The sequence below is a fragment of the Bubalus bubalis genome, chromosome 13, assembly GCF_019923935.1.
Source record: "Bubalus bubalis isolate 160015118507 breed Murrah chromosome 13, NDDB_SH_1, whole genome shotgun sequence".
NCBI classification, from domain to species: domain Eukaryota; kingdom Metazoa; phylum Chordata; class Mammalia; order Artiodactyla; family Bovidae; genus Bubalus; species Bubalus bubalis.
This window is the reverse complement of record NC_059169.1, coordinates 16,901,785-16,921,891: the sequence shown is the minus strand read 5'-3', so window position 1 is coordinate 16,921,891 and position 20,107 is coordinate 16,901,785. Positions and strand designations below refer to the sequence as shown.

Here is a 20,107-nt window from a genome sequence, read left to right as displayed (position 1 = left end):
AAGAGTCAGACATGACTGAGGAACTAACACTTCAGCTTCCATTTTAATACAAAAGATACCATAAGCATTGCAAAGAGACTATAGTAAACACTGTGCAGAAAAACTTTTAAATTTTAATGTAAAGGACAAACGTCTTAAACAATGACATATAAAACTAACATAATGATATGGAAAATCATAATAACTGCATATTGATTTAAGAATTTGAATCCTTTTTTTAATTTTACTTTATTTTATTGTTTTGGCCATCCCATGCAGCTTGTGGGATCTTGGTTTTCCTACCAGCAATCGAACCCAGGCCCACAGCAGTGAAAGCACCAAGTCGTGACCACTGGACTACCACGGAATTCCCTGAATACATAATTTTTAAATTTCTCAAAGAAAAGACTGTAAGTACAGAGGGCTTCACAAAAACACTGTACAGAAAAGTTTTACCAAACTTTTCCCAGTACTTTTCCAGGGTCCAGCATTATCATGATATAAAATCCAGATAAAGACATTAAAAGAAAGAAAAATTGCAAACCAAACTGTCTTGGAATATTAAACGACATATCAATGAACTGAATCTAGCAATATAAAAAAGATAATATTCCACAATCTAACTTGACTGGGCAAGTCCAAAATACTCAGGGTTGCCTGTTACAAAGGACAGGCTGGAACCCTTGGGCAGGAGCTGATACTGTTCTCTACAAGCAGAATTTCTTTTTATTTCAGGGAGGCTTTGTCCCTGCCTAAAATCAACTAATTATGGACTTCAATCACATCTACAAAATACCTACAGAGCAACACACAGATCACCTTTTGACTGAATAACTGAGGAATGTAGTCTGGTCAAGTTGACATTAAACTGACCATTAAAAATGGAAATATTTCCCATGTATTTTCATGAGGATACATAATAATTGATGCTTTTGAACTGTGGTGTTGGAGAAGACTCTTGAGAGTCCCTTGGACTGCAAGGAGATCCAACCAGTCCATCCTAAAGGAAATCAGTCCTGAATATTCACTGGAAGGATTGATGTTGAAGCTGAAACTCCAATACTTTGGCCGCCTCATGCGAAGCGCTGACTCATTAGAGAAGACCCTGATACTGGGAAAGATTGAAGGCAGGAGGAGAAGGGGATAACAGAGGAAGAGATGGTTGGATAGCATCACTGACTTGATTGACATGAGTTTGAATAAGCTCTGGGAGTTGGTGATGGACAGGGAAGCCTGGCGTGTTGCAGTCCATGGGGTCACAAAGAGTCGAATATGACTGAGTGACTGAACTGATTAACATACTTCTGATAACAAAAGCTGACAAAATATTTTAAGTAAAGCAAATTATAGACCAATATCCTTCAGGAACGAAAGGTACAAAAATTCTGGACAAACTACATACAGCAATACAGAAAAAAAAGATGCTACATTATGACCAAGTAAACTCTTTTCCAGGAATGTTAAGTTTAACTTTCAAATACCAATCACCATAATTCACATTAAAACAGTAAAGATATATGTGTATAACCAGCTGAAGAGATGTAGAAGAAATATTTATTAAAATTCCATACCTCTTCTTCATTTTTTTAAAAAAATAAAATTCTTGACAATTGAGAAATTAAAAGAAACATTTTCAATCTGATTACAGATACCTACCTAAAAAGTTGCAATTAATATTATTTGTAATGAAAAATTACTGAAAGATTTTGCCCTAAGAATACAAGATTATCTTATCTAACCAATTCTTTTTAACTAACTGGAAACTCTAGCCACAACAAGTCAAGAAAAGGAAAGAGAAGTCATAGATATTGGAAATGAAAAGACAAAATTGCCATTATTTACAGCTGACATGATTGCATATGGACAGAATCCTATAGAATTAAAAAAAAAAATACCACTATTGACTCCAGGCAATGCAAAGTTAATTCACAAATAAATCAACTATATTTCTATAGACTAGCAACAGCAAGTGAATAATGGTATCAGAAACAAGACTTCCCTAGTGGTCCAACTGGTTAAGAATCCACCTGCCAATGCAGGGAACATGGGATCAATCCCTGGTTTGGGAAGAATCCACATGTACAGAGCAGCTAAGCCAATGTGCCACAGTCACTGAGCCCAGGCTCTAGAACCAGATGGTTGCACCTACCAAGCCCATGTGCCACAATTACTGAAAACCATGTGCCATAGAGCCCATGCTCTGCAATAGGAAAAGCCACCAAAATGAGAAGTGCACCTACAGCAACTAGTCACCACCCGCCACCACAACTAGAGAAAGCCCATACATAGCAAAGAAGGCCCAGTGCATCCAAAATAAATGAATAAATAATTTAAAAAGACAATCCAACAATACTATGAAAAACAAATATGCATGAATAAATTTAACCAGAGAAGTGTAAGATGTCTATACTAAAAATTACAAAATATTTATAAAATTAAAGAACACCTAAATAAGCAGAGAGAGACAAATATTAGTAATGCAGATCCAACATTGTTAAGACTCAGACTTCTCAAAATATTCTATAGCTAAAAGGAAACATTAATAAAAATTTAAGACTTTTATTTAAAAACAAATTGAAAGATTTCTAAAATTGATACATAAAAGTAAAGAATCCAGAATGATCAAAGCAAACTTGACAAAGAAGCACAAAGTTAGACAATTTAAACTATGGGTTTCATCTCTTATTAAAATGTACAGTAACTAAGAATACAGTATTAGTATAAGGATCAAAATATTGGCATAAACTGCAACTACTCAGGAACAAAATATATTACACAGATGCAGATTTCCTTAATTCAATGTATAAAAGTCTTTAACAAATATGTCCAGAATAATTGGAAAACATAAAACTCAACCACTAATTACTCTTTAACATTTAAAAATTAGTGCAAGATGCATCAATATCCAAAAAGGTAGAACACAGAAAAGTATCTTCACACTTCTAAGGATGTGCAAAGATTTCTTAGGATACAAAAACATCAACTACAAAAGAAAATTAAAAAAGGTAAACATTAGACTTCATCAAAATTAAACCTTGACCTCCACTAAGGATATAAATGGCAAGCTACTGACAGGAAGAAAACATCGACAAAGGACTAGCATTAAATAAGTATATATTAAAAATAAATATCCCCAAGGGGGATTTGAGGAAGGGGTTGGGGAAGTGATCAACACACCACAGAAATCTCAAAATGACAATCTCATTATTCAGTGGGAGAGGCTGGAATACTCTACACACTTTCCCTGACATTTCCACACAATGAAATGCAAGGGTCAGGGGTGCTGAGACAAGTAAAGGCTGTAAAAACAAGTGACCCATAATAACCTATTACACTGAGTCTCAGGCTATGTTCTCAATATCCAGATGCAGTGGCGTGTTCTTTTGAGCTCTCCTCTCTGGAAAGAAATGACTGAGGACACCTCCTTCACATTTTCTTTTTCTTGGGAAAATTTCACTTCATACAACCGCAGTCAGTGCATTCTTTTTGTGCTGAGGAGGGAGTGACATGGTTCCTGGTGTTCCCACCACATCCTCCATTGGTGACTCAAGGGCATTTGCCCTCTGTGACCATGAAAGGACGTGAAGACTAGTTCAGTTCTGACAAGCTGCTGATTTTTTTTTCCCCCGAATGACGGATGTGTGGGGAATAAGCGTTTTGCAACTTAGTTTTCCTCATTAAATTACAGTATTTTGCTGAGAGCAGCTGTGTGAAAGTTCACATGCTCAGAGCAGTCCCAAACATTTTTTTTAGAAAATTGCAATGCCTAAACCTAACTTCCACATCTCACCTTAATTTTCATTTGTTTTAGCAGTAGGAAGACTCCCTGGAGGTGATGATTTCAGTGACAAGAATTGTAGATAATTGAGACTTCTTATTCAGTGTTATTTGGGACTTTGGCAAATTGTATGAAAATTACATTACTCTGAAATATTTAATGCTCAATGGTCTATTTTGAAAACAACTGATTTTTACTTTGTGAGTCTATATAAGAAAGTATGCATCAAAATCTTCAAGGATTACAAACCTAGAATCTCTGTGATCCAAATTCATGACATGATATTTATGGGCCTGGAAACTGTTTCTGACAATAACTTTAATGCAACATAATGCCACTTTGCCAAAGGCAAAAGGAGAAGAGGGTGGCAGAGAATGAGCTAGCTGGATGGCATCACTGACTCAGTGGAAATGAACTTGGGCAAACTCCGGGAGATAGTGAGGAATAGGAAGGCCTGGTGTGCTGCAGTTCATAGAATCACAAAAAGTCGAAATGACTTAGTGACTGAACAACAACAAATGCCACTGTCATCAGACTATTTCTCTTACCTAAAACACACATGTGGTATTTTAAAAATAGTTACCCATTACTGAGTGCTCAACATGCATTTAGATATTATGCAAAAAATTAATTAAAATGAATTTCATTTTGTCTTCTCAACAAACCTTAGGAAGTGGGTATTACTTTCTCCATTTTACAGAAAGGAGAGTGTGGCTTTGTGGGGCAGAGATGGTAAGAGGGAGAGTTGGGACGGGGGCTTGGAAAGGGAGACTGCAGGGCTCTGCACTGACACACTTTAAAGCTGTTAACATCATGAATGATTATCAGGTGCAATCACACCACATAAATTGACATTTTTATGCTGCTTTCCTTCGTCCTTTGAAATGGTGAACAACTCCAGTTTGCCTAACCACTTATATAATGTGACTGAATAGGCTGGTAGCTGTGAGAGTCAGTGTACAGGATGGTGCACAAACTCATGATTGTTTCTCTGTTGGGATGTGGTCTCTGAGTGACATCACCTGAGGGGGTGGATTGTCCTGCAGTATAGACCTGTTCTTGCCTGGAGAATCCCAGGGACAGGGGAGCCTGGTGGGCTGCCGTCTATGGGGTCGCACAGAGTTGGACACGACTGAAGCGACGTAGTAGTAGTATGCATATAAAAATTAAAATAGTCCTCCAAACATCTCTTCAACTCACAATGCTATATAGAGTCCGGATAAATTTGGCAACATATATTCCATCAAGCACTTTTTTCCATTCAGCTACCACATCAGTGTTATTTAAATTCTGAAAGCTGATTAAATTCTTAAATTCTATCAACAAGCATTTGCCTTAGCCCACAATACTATATGAATGTGTAACAGAATCCCTTCCTTCTTCTTTAAGCCCTCAGTTCAGTTCAGCTCATTTCAGTCTCTCAGTCGTGTCTGACTCTTTGCGACCCCATGAATCACAGCTTGCCAGGCCTCCCTGTCCATCACCAACTCCCAGAGTTCACTCAAACTCATGTCCATTGAGTCAATGATGCCATCCAGCCATCTCATCCTCTGTGGTCCCCTTTTCCTCCTGCCCCCAATCCCTCCCAGCATCAGGGTCTTTTCCAATGAGTCAACTCTTCACATGAGGCGGCCAAACTATTGGAGTTTCAGCTTTAGCATCAGTCCTTCCAATGAACACCCAGGACTGATCGCCTTTAGAATGGACTGGTTGGATCTCCTTGTAGTCCAAGGGACTCTCAAGAGTCTTCTCCAAAACCACAGTCCAAAAGCATCAATTTTTTGGTGCTCAGCTTTCTTCACAGTCCAACTCTCACATCCATACATGACCACTGGAAAAACCATAGTCATGACTAGACAGACCTTTGCTGGCAAAGTAATGTCTCTGCTTTTGAATATGCTATCTAGGTTGGTCATAACTTTCCTTCCAAGGAGTAAGCATCTTTTAATTTCATGGCTGAAATCACCATCTGCAGTGATTTTGGAGTCCAAAAAAATAAAATCTGCCACTGTTTCCCCATCTATTTCCCATGAAGTGATGGGATCAGATGCCATGATCTTCGTTTTCTGAATGTTGAGCTTTAAGCTAACTTTTTCATGCTCTTCTTTAACTTTCATCAAGAGGCTTTTGAGTTCCTCTTCACTTTCTGCCATAAGGGTGGTGTCATCTGCATATCTGAGGTTATTGATATTTCTCCCAGCAATCTTGATTCCAGCTTGTGCTTCTTCCAGCCCAGCATTTCTCATGATGTACTCTGTGTATAAGTTGAATAAGCAGGATGACAATACACAGCCTTGACGCACTCCTTTTCCTATTTGGAACCAGTCTGTTGTTCCATGTCCAGTTCTAACTGTTGCTTCCTGACCTGCACATAGGTTTCTCAAGAGGCAGGTCAGGTGGTCTGGTATTTCCATCTCTTTCAGAATTTTCCACAGTTGATTGTGATCCACACAGTCAAAGGCTTTGGCATAGTCAATAAAGCAGAAATAGATGTTTTTCTGGAACTCTCTTGCTTTTGGGGGGACTGGTAAATGGTCAAGTGCACCCACTGAGGGCTGGGGGAAGACAGATGGCACGGTCACCCCCTGAAGGAGTAGGTGGGAATGGCAGATCCCATCCTCCGCCTTCCTTCTGGGTCCTGGGGCACTGCTCCCTGGATCTGGGACAGAGGAACCAGTAGGGACAGACAGACAGGGTTGAGAAAGGACCCTCACAGAGCCAGCACAGCTGGATACCAAGTGGGTGTGGGGACGAGCTGGAAAGTCTGAAGGGGGCAGATGGCAAGGAAGCCAGCCTGTTTGTTTGAGGACCTGAAGCTGCTTTGTGAATGTGGTTGTGGCAGAGTGGGGGTGGGGGTGGGGGGAGGTGTCTGTGAAGGGCTGAAGCAGGAGGGTGAGCTGTGTAGATAGCAGCGTGGGAGTCTGATCAGGACAGACCCCAAGATCTGATGACACAGGAGGCAGGGGTCTGGTGATGTGGGGCTGAAGCAGGATGGGACCCATGGCTGGACACAGGTGAGACTACATCAGTTCACATAAGGCCCTCACCTTCTGTAGCTGATAGAATCCACTATGTTCACAGCATAAAGCTATAAAAGTAATGAACCTCAATGACCTTGAATATAAATTCATGACTGAAGGAAACTGTTAAAGGCAAGCAGAAGTGTGAGTCATTCATTTGTAATACAAAACCCTCCTTATGACTAAGCTTCCACACAACCACCATCTCTCACAGCATATTGTTCCATCCGATTCTCTGACTTGAGAACACTCTCCAGTTGCTGCTGAGTGGTTTCCTAAATTGCTTTCATGCTCTCTGCTTTAAGTTTCCCTAGAGAATGTGGTTCTGATTACAAACAACAGTCTTAAGCTTGCTTCTATCAAGTAAATATCCAAAGCGGTATACTCAAAATATTTGAGAGGATTTTATAAATATCTCCAGTATTTGAAAAAGAACTCAGGAGAACTTCTGCGATCAGTGCACTGTACTTGGCACCAAAATGCCTTGCTCTCCCTTCCCTGTGACATGGATCAATGACCAGCAGAATCTGTTCCTGCCCTGATGGAGAACTTGTGCAGATGCACACAAGACGGGGTAACACACATTAGTGAGCTCAGGGTGGGCTGCTGGGAACAGGGAGGCTGAGCTACTCATGACGCCAGGAGGGCAGGGGTGGGGAATCTCTGTCACAGCACGAGCTCCTGTCATTGAACTCATGACAAGACACAAGGCAGTTCTCTAAGGGAAAATTCATCAAGTCATGAATGGGAGAGGCTGGGAAAGGGGGGTCAGATCAGAGAGCTTGAGACAATGCCATGTGTCATCTACCCTGTTCCCTCTTGTTCTCAAGGATTCTGTGCTACTATTCAGGCTTATATGTGGACAATATACCTAACATGAAATTTACCATTTTTGCCATTTTAAGCATACAGCTCAGTGGCATTAAGTACATTCACATTAATGTACAACCATTAACACTATCCATCTCCACAACTCTTTTATCACCCCAACACTAAGCACGTTTTATACAAGGTCTGCTGCTGCTGCTGCTAAGTCACTTCAGTCGTGTCTGACTCTGTGCGACCCCATAGATGGCAGCCCACTAGGCTCCCCTGTCCCTGGGATTCTCCAGGCAAGAACACTGGAGTAGGTTGCCATTTCCTTCTCCAATGCATGAAAGTGAAAAGTGAAAGCGAAGTTGCTCAGTGGTATCCGACCCTCAGCGACCCCATGGACTCCAGCCCTCCAAGCTCCTCCGTCCATGGGACTTTCCAGGCAAGAGCACTGGAGTGGGGTGTCACTGCCCTCTCCTTATAAAAGGGCAGGTTCCACCAAAGTCTAACAATGCCCACTTAATGGACATGGAATCCTAGTTCCTAGCCAGCTCCTGGTGTCCAGAGCCCAGCCTCCTCACAGGCCTCCCTCTTACATTTGCTGACTCTGCTGAAGTCTCTGCTTTGCTATTCTGGACTTGCTGTAAATCAATCATGTCCCCTCAGATTCACCTGTGGTCACCTGAGTCATCAGTACCTTAGAATTTGGTGTCATGGATTTTCAAGAGGTAATCATTATGCTTAATTATACTGGACCTAATCTAATCTGACTGGAGTGCTTAGATGAAGAGACTAAGACACAAGGACAGAGACACAAGCATGAAATCAATAAAGTTAGAACACACCCCCTCACCATGCACAAAAATAAACTCAAAATGGCTTAAACACTTAACCATAAGACATGACACCATAAAACTCCCAGTAGAGATTACAGGCAAAATATTCTCTGACATAAATTATACCTATGTTTTCTTTGGTCAGTCTTCTAAGGCAACAGACATATAAGCAAAAATATACAAAAGGGAGCTTTGCTGCTGGCTCAGTGGCAAAGAATCCACCTGCCAGTGCAGGAGACATAGTATCACTCCCTAGTCCAGGAAGCTCCCACATGCACAAAACACCTCAGCCCATGCACCACAACTGCTGAGCCTGTGCTCTGGAGCCCAGGAACCGCAACTACTCGCCCACAAACCATAGAGCCCGGGCTCTGCAATGAGAGAAGCCATCGCCATGAAAAGTCCACGCACCATAACTAGAGAGTAGCCCCTGCTCACTGCAACTAGAGAAAACCCCAACCGTGTGAGGACACAGTGAAGGGTTGTGCTCAGAAGCCAAGGAGAGAGGTCTCAGGAGAAACCAGACCACCCACACCTTGAACCTGTAGCCTCAAGCACTGTGAGAAATTTAATTTCAATTCTTTGAGCACCCCCATCTGTGCCAACTTGCTATAGACTGAATGTTTTTCTCCTCAAAAGTCATACACTGAGACTTAATCGCCACTGTGTTGGTATTAGGAGGTGGGGCCATCAGGAGGGACCAGATCATGAGGGTGGAGCCTTCATGCAAGGGATTAGTGCCCTGATAAAAGGGACCCACATGGCTCCCTCACCTCTGCCACCACATGAGGCCGCAGGAATTGGACCCTCACCAGACTGAATTTTCAGCACCCTGACGAGGACTTTTCCAGCCTCCAGAACCTTGAGAAATAAACTTCTGTTATTTCTAAGCCACCCAGCTCTGGTATCCTATGAGAGCAGCCTGGATGGACACAGTCCTAGAAACACAGGACCTGACAGAGAGAATTCCCAAACAGCTCCTCTCTGCTGCACACGCCGCCTCCTCCAGGCGAGGATGTGCCTGCTATTCTCCTCACAGCCTTACTTTCACCTCCCTCCACACCTGAGCTTCTTCTACTCTTTCTTCAGCAAAGGACTGGGTCCTCTTCTCAGCCTCCACATACCTGCCCAGCCTTCAGGCCCCCATGGCACTTCCTGTCCAGCTCCAGGCACAGGGACCTTTCCAACTTCAGTGAAAGCCTCCAGCTAACACTTCCACTTTACATTCCGCACTTACTATCCTGTATTAAAAACCCTCTAAGCCCTGACTAGGCTGAGCTTTCCCAGGCATCTGTCTTAACAAGCTCCACATAGAGACAGATTCCTCAGAAGCAGGAATGAGAGCTGGGCATCCCAGTCTCCCTTATTCTGCCCATTGTGGGTCCTTCCCATCTCCTGGCTCACTGTCCTTCTTGTAAACTAAGAGATTCATGCAGTAACATCTGTAAGGGCATTGATCTCAGTGCACACAGCAGAGTGTTTATACATTCAGGGTGTTTATAAGTGCAGCTGGAAGGCTCATTGGCTTTAACAAAGTGAACAACAGCAAGCGACCTGACCATGGGGGAGATGTGAAGGCTGTTTTAGAAGAAAAACAAGTTTGCAAGGCTTTCAAAAAGACCAGTCTAGACTCCATAAGAGGCCTCAGTCAGTGTGTGTTAGGACACATTATACACAGAAAAGAATCAGAGTTGTTCTACTTTAGTCATTGTGTAGCCAACCAGGAGCCACTGACAAGTTCTACATTTTAGAAACAGGAATGAGAGTCAAGACTCAAGCCAGATTATAGGTGACACTACATTGTAGGTCTAAGTATCACTTCTAGTAAGCATCCATGAAATAACTTGAAATGATTGAAATCATACTCAGATGTGGAATACATGATTCTCAAATTCTAGACTTTATTAAGTCTAGACTTAATAAAGACTTTATTTCCAAAGTGATAGAATAACAAGCATAAACCAACAGGGTGGTTCCATGGAAGCCCTATGTCAGTACCCAAAATTTCGCCTCTAACATGCCTTAAGCAAATGATGGAGGAAAAAAACTGGCAGCCAAGTACCAGGTTTTAGAGTCTCACTCTCTGATTTAAAAACCCTACATCATCTTTCTTATTCCTGGGGTCTGGATCCACCCAGAGTATCTGGTAATCAACTGCAAGTAGCAGGAGGGAAACTGCCATCTATTTGTCACTCCCTAAAGCATGGACCCCACTGACCCCTACACACTGGAAGCACCTGTTGTATTTTCCTGTCCTGACTTCATCAGGATGCAAGAATTCTCTATGATGGATCTTCTGTGGAGGGAAGGGAGGGGAGGGAGGGACACCAGGGCAAAGGGAGCTGAGTCTCCTGGAGCACAAAGACCTTCCTGAGCTTTCTTCCCTCATCTCTACAGGGCTCTTGGAAAGAAGAAACGATAGAAAACAGGAGTAAACTCACCGTTCAAACAAGTGCCTGCTGACCACTGCATCCACTGCGCTGAGCGGATCCTCCAGGAGGTAGATGTCTGCATCCTGATACACAGCTCCAGAAAACACAGAGAGATGTCAGGAGAGGACACTTCACACTCCCTGGGTCTCATCTCTGAATCATGATGGCGTCCAACAACTCCAGGTTCATTCCAGGAGCCCAGGGAAAGGACCAAGACCCTGCTTCACACAGGCCCACCCGGTGAGTGGGGTCTATGTGCTCACGTCCACTAGGAGCCACGGAGGAGGAGGGGCTGGATGGCAACTGAAACACCATTTACCTGACGAGGCTGACCTGGGCTTTCCGCCCTTCCCTCAGCAGGGTTCCTCCATCTCCTATCTCAGTTAGATCTCCTTCCTCCAAAAGCTGTAAATCCTATACATATAGAAAAGGGGGGAAAGAAAAAGATACAAATTGTGCTCTACTACCACCTTACACTTTTAGCATTAGTTCCTCATACAAGTATTTGATTAACGTGCATACATGCTCAGCTGCTAAGTCGTATTCAACTCTTTGTAACCCATTGGACTAGGGCTTGTCAGGCTCCTCTGTCCATGGGATTCTCCAGGCAACAACATTGGAGTGGTTTGCTGTTTCCTCCTCTAGGAGATCTTCCTGACCCAGGGATCGAATCAGTGTCTCCTGTGTCTCCTGCACTGGTAGGTGGGTTCTTTACCACTGAGCGACCTGGGAAGCTAGAGCAATGGGTATCAGTCAGAGTAACTAAACTGTGATCTTGAACATTAAAAAAAAAAAAAACTCTCAGTGTTTTTTGTATTCATTATGTAGTTTTGCACAGCATCTATGTGTTTGACCATTTTAACAGATATTTACTGAGGACCTACTGTATGACAGGCATTGCTCTGGGCACACTGAACTCAGCTGTGAAGAAACAAAGCTCCTACAGTTTCTTTCCATGATGTAAGACAGATGATATGGAAAATTAACCTGAGCACAAGGACTGAGGAGAGGAAGGAAAAGCAAGCTGGCTCAGGGGGGTGGAGAGTAAAGGAGGGAAGTGAGTCCACACCGGGGTGTGAGGGCTCTGCTCAGAGGAGGTGTGAGTAGATCTGGGGCAAGGAGGGGCTTAGGCAGACCTGGAGAGGCTGCTCAACACAGAGGGAAGGGTGAGTGCAGGGGCCACGGGGAGATGCCCAAGGGGTTCAGGACAAGGAGGCCAGGAGAACAGAGTGATAATGAGGGGAGTGAGAGTAGAGCCAGAGCAGGAGGAGCCTGGGGTCACCGCAGTAACAAGAGGAGGGGGACAGACCTGGTTTGAGATTTTAAGGAATCGCTCCTGTGCTTTACAGAAAAAGACAGTAAGTGGGGAAAGGTGAGGGTGGATACAAATGAGGAGGCTACTGGAATAATCGAGGTGAGAGATGATGGTGGTCAGGACCAGAGTGAGAGCAGTGGGAATGGAGAGATGGGATTACACCCCAGGCACATGTTGAAGGTGGAGTCCAAAAGACCTGCTGACAGGATGGGTGTGGCTGTAAGAGAAGAGGAGACTGTGGTGTTTGGGATGAGGAGGAGGAAGGACAGAGTCTCCATTTACTGAGTTGGGGAAGATGGTGGATACAGGTTTAGGAGACTTCGCTTGTGGACAAACTGAGATGACCTTTCGGTGATGTCACGGTGCATCTGGACAGGCAGATGTGAAGGTCTGTGCTAGAGACACAGGTGTGAGACCTGGTGGCCCAGGCTGGCAAAGGCACAGGACTGGTTTTTATCAAGGAATGAGTGTCTCTTCAAAAGAAATTTTCCTGATCTCTGCCTTAGCTTCCCACTTTCAGAGAAGGAATAACACTTAAATCTTCACAGTGATACTTAAAGTGAGTGACAGACAAGGTCTGTATAAGAAATGGGAGCAGAAAGAGCAAGCTGGGCAGGAAAACCGAAAGGAAAGAAACAGTGTGCTCAAAGGACACCCAGCAGATCAGCTGGACTAAGCAGATGCTTGTCTGTGAAAGCAGAACAAACTCAAAGCTAAGAAGGAAATAAAGTTGTAACTTGAGGATCTGGTGGCGGATTCATTTTGATATTTGGCAAAACTAATACAGTTATGTAAAGTTTAAAAATAAAAAATAAAAATAATAAAATAAAAAAAATTAAAAAAAATTTAAAAAAAAGTTATATTTGAATATTATTTAAGAAGCAAATAGACAAATCAGCCTATTTTCCCCAGAGTACCATGGGGAAAAAAAAGAATAGATGATGAGAACATTCCCAAAATGATGAGATAATCAGGCTTAAGTAGTTGTTCAGTCACTCAGTTGTGTCTGACTATTTGTGATCCCATGGAATGCAGCACTCCAGGCTTCCTTGTCCTTTACCATCTCCTGGAGCTTGTTCAAACTCATGTCCACTGAGTTGGGTATGCCATCCAACCATCTCATCCTCTGTCATCCCCTTCTCCTCCTGCCTTCAATCTTTTTCAGCATCAGACTCTCTTCTAATGAGTCGATTCTTCCCATCAGGTGGTCAAAGTATTGGAGCTTCAGCATCAGTCCTTCCAATGAATATTCAGGACTGATTTCCTTTAGGAGTGACAGGTTAGATCTCCTTGCAGCCCAAGGAACTCTCAAGAGTCTTCTCCAACACCACAGTTCAAACTCATCTATTCTTCTGCACTCAGCTTTCTTTATGGTCCACTCTCACATCCATACATGACTACTAGAAAAACCACAGCTTTGACTATATGGACCTTTGTAGGCAAAGTAATGGCTCTGCCTTTTAATATGCTGTCTAGGTTTGTCATAGCTTTACTCCCAAGAAGCAAACATTTTTAATTTCATGACTGCAGTCACCATCTGCAGTGATTTTGGAGCCCAAGAAAATAAAGTCTGTCACTGTTTCCATTCTTTCCCCATCTATTGCCATGAAGTAATGGAACTGGATGCCATGATCTTAATTTTCTGAATGTTGAGTTTTAAGTCAACTTTTTCACTCTCTTCTTTCACCTTCATCAAGAGGCTTTTTAGTTCCCCTTTGCTTTCTGCCATAAGGATGGTGTCATCTGTATATCTTAGGTTATTGATATTTCTCCCAGCAATCTTTATTCCAGCTTGTGCTTCATCCAGCCTGGCATTTCACATGGTATACTCTGCATGTAAGTTAAATAAACAGGGTGGCAATATACAGCCTTGTACTCCTTTCCCAATTTGGAATCAGTCCATTGTTCCATGTCTAGTTCTAACTGTTGCATCTTGACCTCTATACAGGTTTCACAGGTGGCCTGTAAGGTGGTCTGGTATTCCCATCTCTTTTAGGGATTTTCCACCCTTTGTTGTGATCCACACAGTGAAAGGATTTATCATACCAATGAGGCAGAAGTAGATGCTTTTCTGGAATTCTCTTGCTTTTTCTATGATCCAACAGATGTTGGGAATTTGATCTCTGGTTCCTCTGCCTTAGACTTAAGTTACATGGTATTTAATTAGAATTAATTTAAATAGGTTGCCTATAATTATCAATTGGCACATTCTGTCATAGACAGGGTTTGGATTTTTTATCACTAAACCCCCCATGCCTCAACCTAGGATGCACAGCAGTACCTTTCTGCAGATGAAGCCCTTACTTCTTTGTCTCTACTGCAACAAATCTGGGGAGAAAGCAAGTAGCTCACTGGTGCCACCATGACAAACAAGTCCTTTGATCTCCCTAAGTCTCATTTTCCTCTTCTATAGAATGTGCTGCAGAAACCAGCATCACTGAACTCAAGGATGCTGTGATGCTGTGAGAATCTAAAGAAGTGTATGAATACCTCCACAAATGAAAAAAGGACATGAGTTGATTATAACTTGCTGTTGGTGACTGATCCCTATTTTCTCATCAAGCCAACAGTAGGACCCTGTTTATGGTGCGAATCATAACATTCAAAGCACATGACCACCACAGAAGAAAGAGACTCCATCTGAACCCTCCCTGACACCACAAAGACACAAACACACACAGTTCTCCACTCACTCAAATTTTAATGGAGGTGCATCTGATGAAAGGCAGCAAATGTTTTGTTGTGATAATGTATAATTACCTCACATTCTTTCTTTCTTGAGCTCAGAAATTAACACCATCTCTTGCTTTTGGTTTTCATTGAAAAAACGAGCTTTATGTTAAGTTCTCAGCCTCATGCCCACACACACAATTACTTGGCCTCTCTTTCACTGTTGACAGTCCTTGCAAACTGTTCCACTTAGTTTTTATGCTTTATGTTGTTCAAATTTGTTTTCTTCTTAACATAGCACCACATTGTAATACAGCAATATTAACCACATGCTAGAAAAAGCACTCACGGCCTCTCTTTCCAGGAAATAAGAAACTATCTCTGAGTCTGGTAGTAATACTTTGAATATGTTGTTGACTTCACAAATTATATATGAACAAGCCACCAAGGGGAAAAACATTTTGGAGGATTTGAAGTAAAACCAAGTCAAGTTTATTTCTCAGCCAACATGTTCTGATTAAAGGGGAAAAGCCTGTGTTCGGCATATATTATAGTTCCTTTCACTGACAAGAAAGTGTTCTTATTCATATTTGTTACCTCTAAGTTAAGTAAGTAAGTGTTAGTCACTCATTTGTGTCTAATTCTGTGATCCCATGGACTACAGCCTACCAGGCTCCTCTGTCCATGGAATTCTCCAGGCAAGAATACTGGAGTGAGTTGCCATTTTCTTCTCCAAGGGATCTTTCCAACCCAGGGAGTGAACCCAGGTCTTCCTGCATTGCAGACAGATTCTTTACTGTCTGACCCACCAGGGAAGCCCCAAAATTTAACCAATTCTCACTGAATAGCAGACACACACACTAGAGGCAAACTAGGAAATGGTGATGCTGGTTTGATGTCATCCATCCAGAAGCACATCAAGGGCTCTTCAGCGATGGTGGAGACTTAGAGTAGAAGCACCACGGAGCAGACTGCTGAAATGGTTAATGTGGGCCAGATGTGAGGCCCTGGCAGAGGAGGGCTGGGTTCCAGAGTCAAACATCAGGAGCCCTGCCTTCCTTCACAGCTTTTCTTCCATGTAGAATTGCCCCTCCTCTCATGGCCTGTAAATATCCCACCCATCTTTCCAGGCTCAGCCCAAACACACTCTCCCATGGAACCATCCTGGACTCGTCTCTCTTCCTGCTGGGTTCTGTTTACATTTCTCATTTCTCATGAAGGACCCATCTTATTCTGCTCCATCATTTGTACATGTGCACATGGCTTCTCACAGCTCCTGGAAGGGTAAGATCTGTGCACCAACCTGTGTTCTTGAACCTGATGCTTATTATCGCTAATGCTCACACCAAGCTGCACAGTAAGTGTTGGCCCCGTTTCACAGATGAGGAAACTGAGACTGAGTGAGGACCACATCACTGGTCAGCTTTTAAACAGAAGAGCTGGAATCTGAACCAACTCATGTCAGTTCAGATCCTTCTGCTCTTTCACATCATGCTGTCCAAGTGGTGAATGAAAGTATGTTTGAAATGAAAACAACACTTAAGTAATTCAAGACTTGAAGGCCTCTACACCTGGATATGTAAGTGTCAATAAACTTACTATCCTATGGTTGTCAAGGCAGTCTGAAAAGAAAATGCCCAGGTAAGTGATCTATGTGGAAAAATATTAAACTAGAATTTATCAATTTTACACCTTTAAAGATATGTTCACTAAACATTTTCAAAAGCCTTAAAGATAACATGGAAACAAATGTTGCACACTATTTGGTTATATTATGGAAACAGAATATTGTTGATTCATACAATGAACTGTATGTAGAGCACCTACAGAAATACCAACTCAAACAATGGAAGTTAATACTCAGATACCTTCTTTCTTATATGTCACATTTTATGCATGTAATTTCACCAGAAACTGACTGAGCTTATGATTAAGAATTAATTTGTTTTCAAAAGCATTCTAATACTTACAGAATGCTTTTTATGTCCCTAGCAAGCAGGTACTTTAAAATCACGACCACATTTCATCTTCAAAACAACCTCATGAGGTTGATAGTCTTCATTTTACAGATGAAATAACAGGCTTGTAAGGATCAATTAGTCAAAACCTCACACCTGATCAACAGAGAAACTGGGACTCAATTCCTGAACCTTCTGACTCCTAGACCTTGGAGTTGATGTCATCAGCCTGAATTGATGTTGCCAGTGTGATTACTTCATGTCTTGCTATTTTGTTCCAGAAAAGTTTTCAGCTCAATGAACTTAAATGATTACTTCAATCTAATTTAGCATAATACATTTAGTTGTTTTTAAGATATGTTATATAAAAAATGTTGCTTTTAGAAAGACGGTAATAACAATCTTACATGCAAGAAAGCAAAAGAGACAGATGTAAAGAACAGACTTTTGGGCTCAGTGGGAAAAGGTGAAGGTCAGATGATTTGAGAGAATAGCATTGAAACATGTATATTAACATATGTAAAATAGATGGCCAGTGCAAGTTTGACGCATGAAGCAGGTCACTCAAAGTGAGGACTCTGGGACAACCTAGAGGGACAGGGTGGGTAGGGAGGTGGGAGGTGGGTTCAGGATGGGGGGACATATGTATACCCATGACCAATTCATGCTGATGTATAGAAAAATTATCACAATATTATAATTACCCTACAATTAAATAAAATTTTAATTAATAAATAAATACTGCTTTTTTATGGCTTTTCCTCCAGTATTTGGGGGAGGTGGGAGTAAGGAGAACAATAAGGAGAAATCTTTATTATATTTATATAGATGGATAGATGGATGGAGAGAAAAAGGTTAGAATAGCAACAATGGTCATCATTTACTGAAACACTGGTTTGTTTACATTTCACAGGCATTGTCTGTAGCCTTTATAGGAATTCCACCCCTCCTCCATTTAACAAGAAAGGAAACTGAGACAAACACGTGGAGTCACTACCCAGGACTGTTTCTCTCCAAAGGCCAAGCCTTTTCTACCAGACATGCCGTCTCTGTGTCTATGGCCAGACTAACTCCAGGACGCCACTATTTCCTGGGTCTGCCTTACGTCCATCCACTGATACCTGGAATCCAAAAGGAGATAAGCAGATGTTCTCATAACTTACTAAGTGCTTCCCAGGTGTTGTAAAGACCTTGCTAACCTCTTGTTAATCAGAGTCATAGGTGACATTTCAGAGCAGCAAGAAAACCTCCTTGAAACCCTCGGACCCAAAGTCCTCATTTTGCTGCAGAAATATCAGAGGTCCAGGCAGGTAACAGGACATGTCCAGAGTGACAGTGGGCAAGTGATGAGCCTGGGGCCAGAACTCTCCTCTCTGATACTTCTCCATGCTGGGCCTCCCTTCCTGCCAAGGAGGGGATGGGCATGAGGGACCCAAATCCATGTCCCAATTATGCAGCAGAACAGGAGAGAAGTCCATGTTTATAGAAGTCACATCATGTACAGAGAAACTGCTGTGCATCCCAGTCCTGCAGGGCCTGTTCCACCAAAGTCTGTGCTGCACACATGCCCCATGTGGGCGAAGCCCCAGAACACTGCCCACATTAGTGGTCCAGTCACCCCACGAGGCTGCGGCAAAGCATTGGCCCCAAGGATCTGAACTTGAGCTACAAATGTAGAGATGAGGTGTCTCATCTCTCCAGGCCTCAGTTTTACTAAATATAAAATGAAGATGGGAATATCGAAAACACTCATAAAGAATGAATAACTCATAAACCTTTTTACATGTGTGCATGCACATGTGTGAAAGGCAGAAAAATGATTTGCATGTGGACTCTGAATTAATGGAAGCTACTGTTCTCACTGTTCCACGTTTGCTTTCCCTTCTTATATGGTACCTAGACCATTTAATAAAAATCTAGCTCATCCCTGCTAACTTGACATCATTTCTGCAAATGTACAGTCACCCATGAACAAGAACCTGGAGTAAAGGAGCAAGCCCATTAAACAAGCAATTCTGTGTGTACATCATTGTAAAATGCTGCTAACCTGATGCAGGGCTTCCCAGGTGGCGCTGGTGGTAAAGAACCCACCCACCAATGCAGGAGACAGAGACTCAGGTTTGATTCCTGGATTGGGAGGATCCCTGGGGAAGGAAATGGCAACCCACTCCAGTATTCTTGCCTGGAGAATCCCATGGACAGAGGAGTCTGGTGGGTTATAGTTCATAGGGCGGCAGAGCTGGACACAACTGAAGTGACTTAGCATGAACACACACACCTGATGCAACCTATGATGTTCAAGCCGTGGTTCCAGGAGAATTACCATTTCCTCACAAAGGTAATGGTAATGGTAAAAGGTTTGGAGCCTTCAACACCAAAACTTTAAAAATCTGTCCCTGTTTTTTCCTCACAGAACAAAAGAGCAGTCAGATGTCCAGACTGCACTAAAAGATCCTTGGGGGAGACCTTTAATGCTATTATTCACTGATTTTTTACAACCTGAGAGCGTAACATAGTATTTAACATTATTTACCCTTTTTCCTTTCTTTTTACCAAATTGTATTCTTTTATTGCTTAAGTTTAGTTATAATTTATTCACTAATCTTATTTAATTCCCAATATACAGTTCAACCTTTCATCTTACCATTCTCTGTGAAACTCAATGCCATTTCTGAAAACAGTCTCCCTCAGTGAAATTATGCAGTATTAAAAAGAAGTTTTAGAGCATTCTATTTTCTTTAAATAATAAATTACAAGTCAAAGATGAAATGCAGAGAGAAACTCACAGACTGAAAGGGACCAAGGAGGCATCAGCCAAGTGCAGGGGGCAGACCTTGTGTGGGTTCCAACAGTGGTGATTTCTCAGTGAGATGATCAGCAGCATGTAAACACAGATTAGCAGGTGGGTGATATTCAGGAATTTGAGGTATTTTTCAGGTGAAATAAAGTAGTGATTTTTTTTCCCCAAAGCTTTCCTATCTTTTAGAGAAAAATAATGAAATGTTTACAGAGGGACTAATTTGAAGTCTAGGATCTGCTCCACAATATCTGGGGTGGGTATGGGGCTGGCAGGGGTAGGGATGCAGCAAGACTGGCCACCAGCTGATTCTGGCTAAAGCTGGGGCTGGTACATGAGGGTTCATTACACCGTGCTCTCTATTTTTGTAAATATTTGTAACTTTCCATTAAAAAAGTTGAAAGTGAACAAAAACCTCACAGAATGAAACAATCCCCCCTTCAGATAATGTATTCTCTGTGTTATTAACATATAAGAATTAAAACAATAGCATATGTACACCTGCTTAT

At 42.1% G+C, this 20,107-nt stretch overlaps 1 protein-coding gene across 1 annotated transcript in view; it reads right to left on the bottom strand.

Annotated features, from left to right (window-relative positions):
• Positions 1 to 20,107, bottom strand: part of LOC102413340 (ATP-binding cassette sub-family C member 4-like) — a 168,240-nt gene that overhangs the window by 82,388 nt on the left and 65,745 nt on the right. Inside the window, 2 exon segments of the mRNA XM_044927067.2 lie at positions 10,868 to 10,955; positions 11,179 to 11,272. Of these exon segments, the coding sequence (XP_044783002.2) occupies positions 10,868 to 10,955; positions 11,179 to 11,272 (182 nt within the window).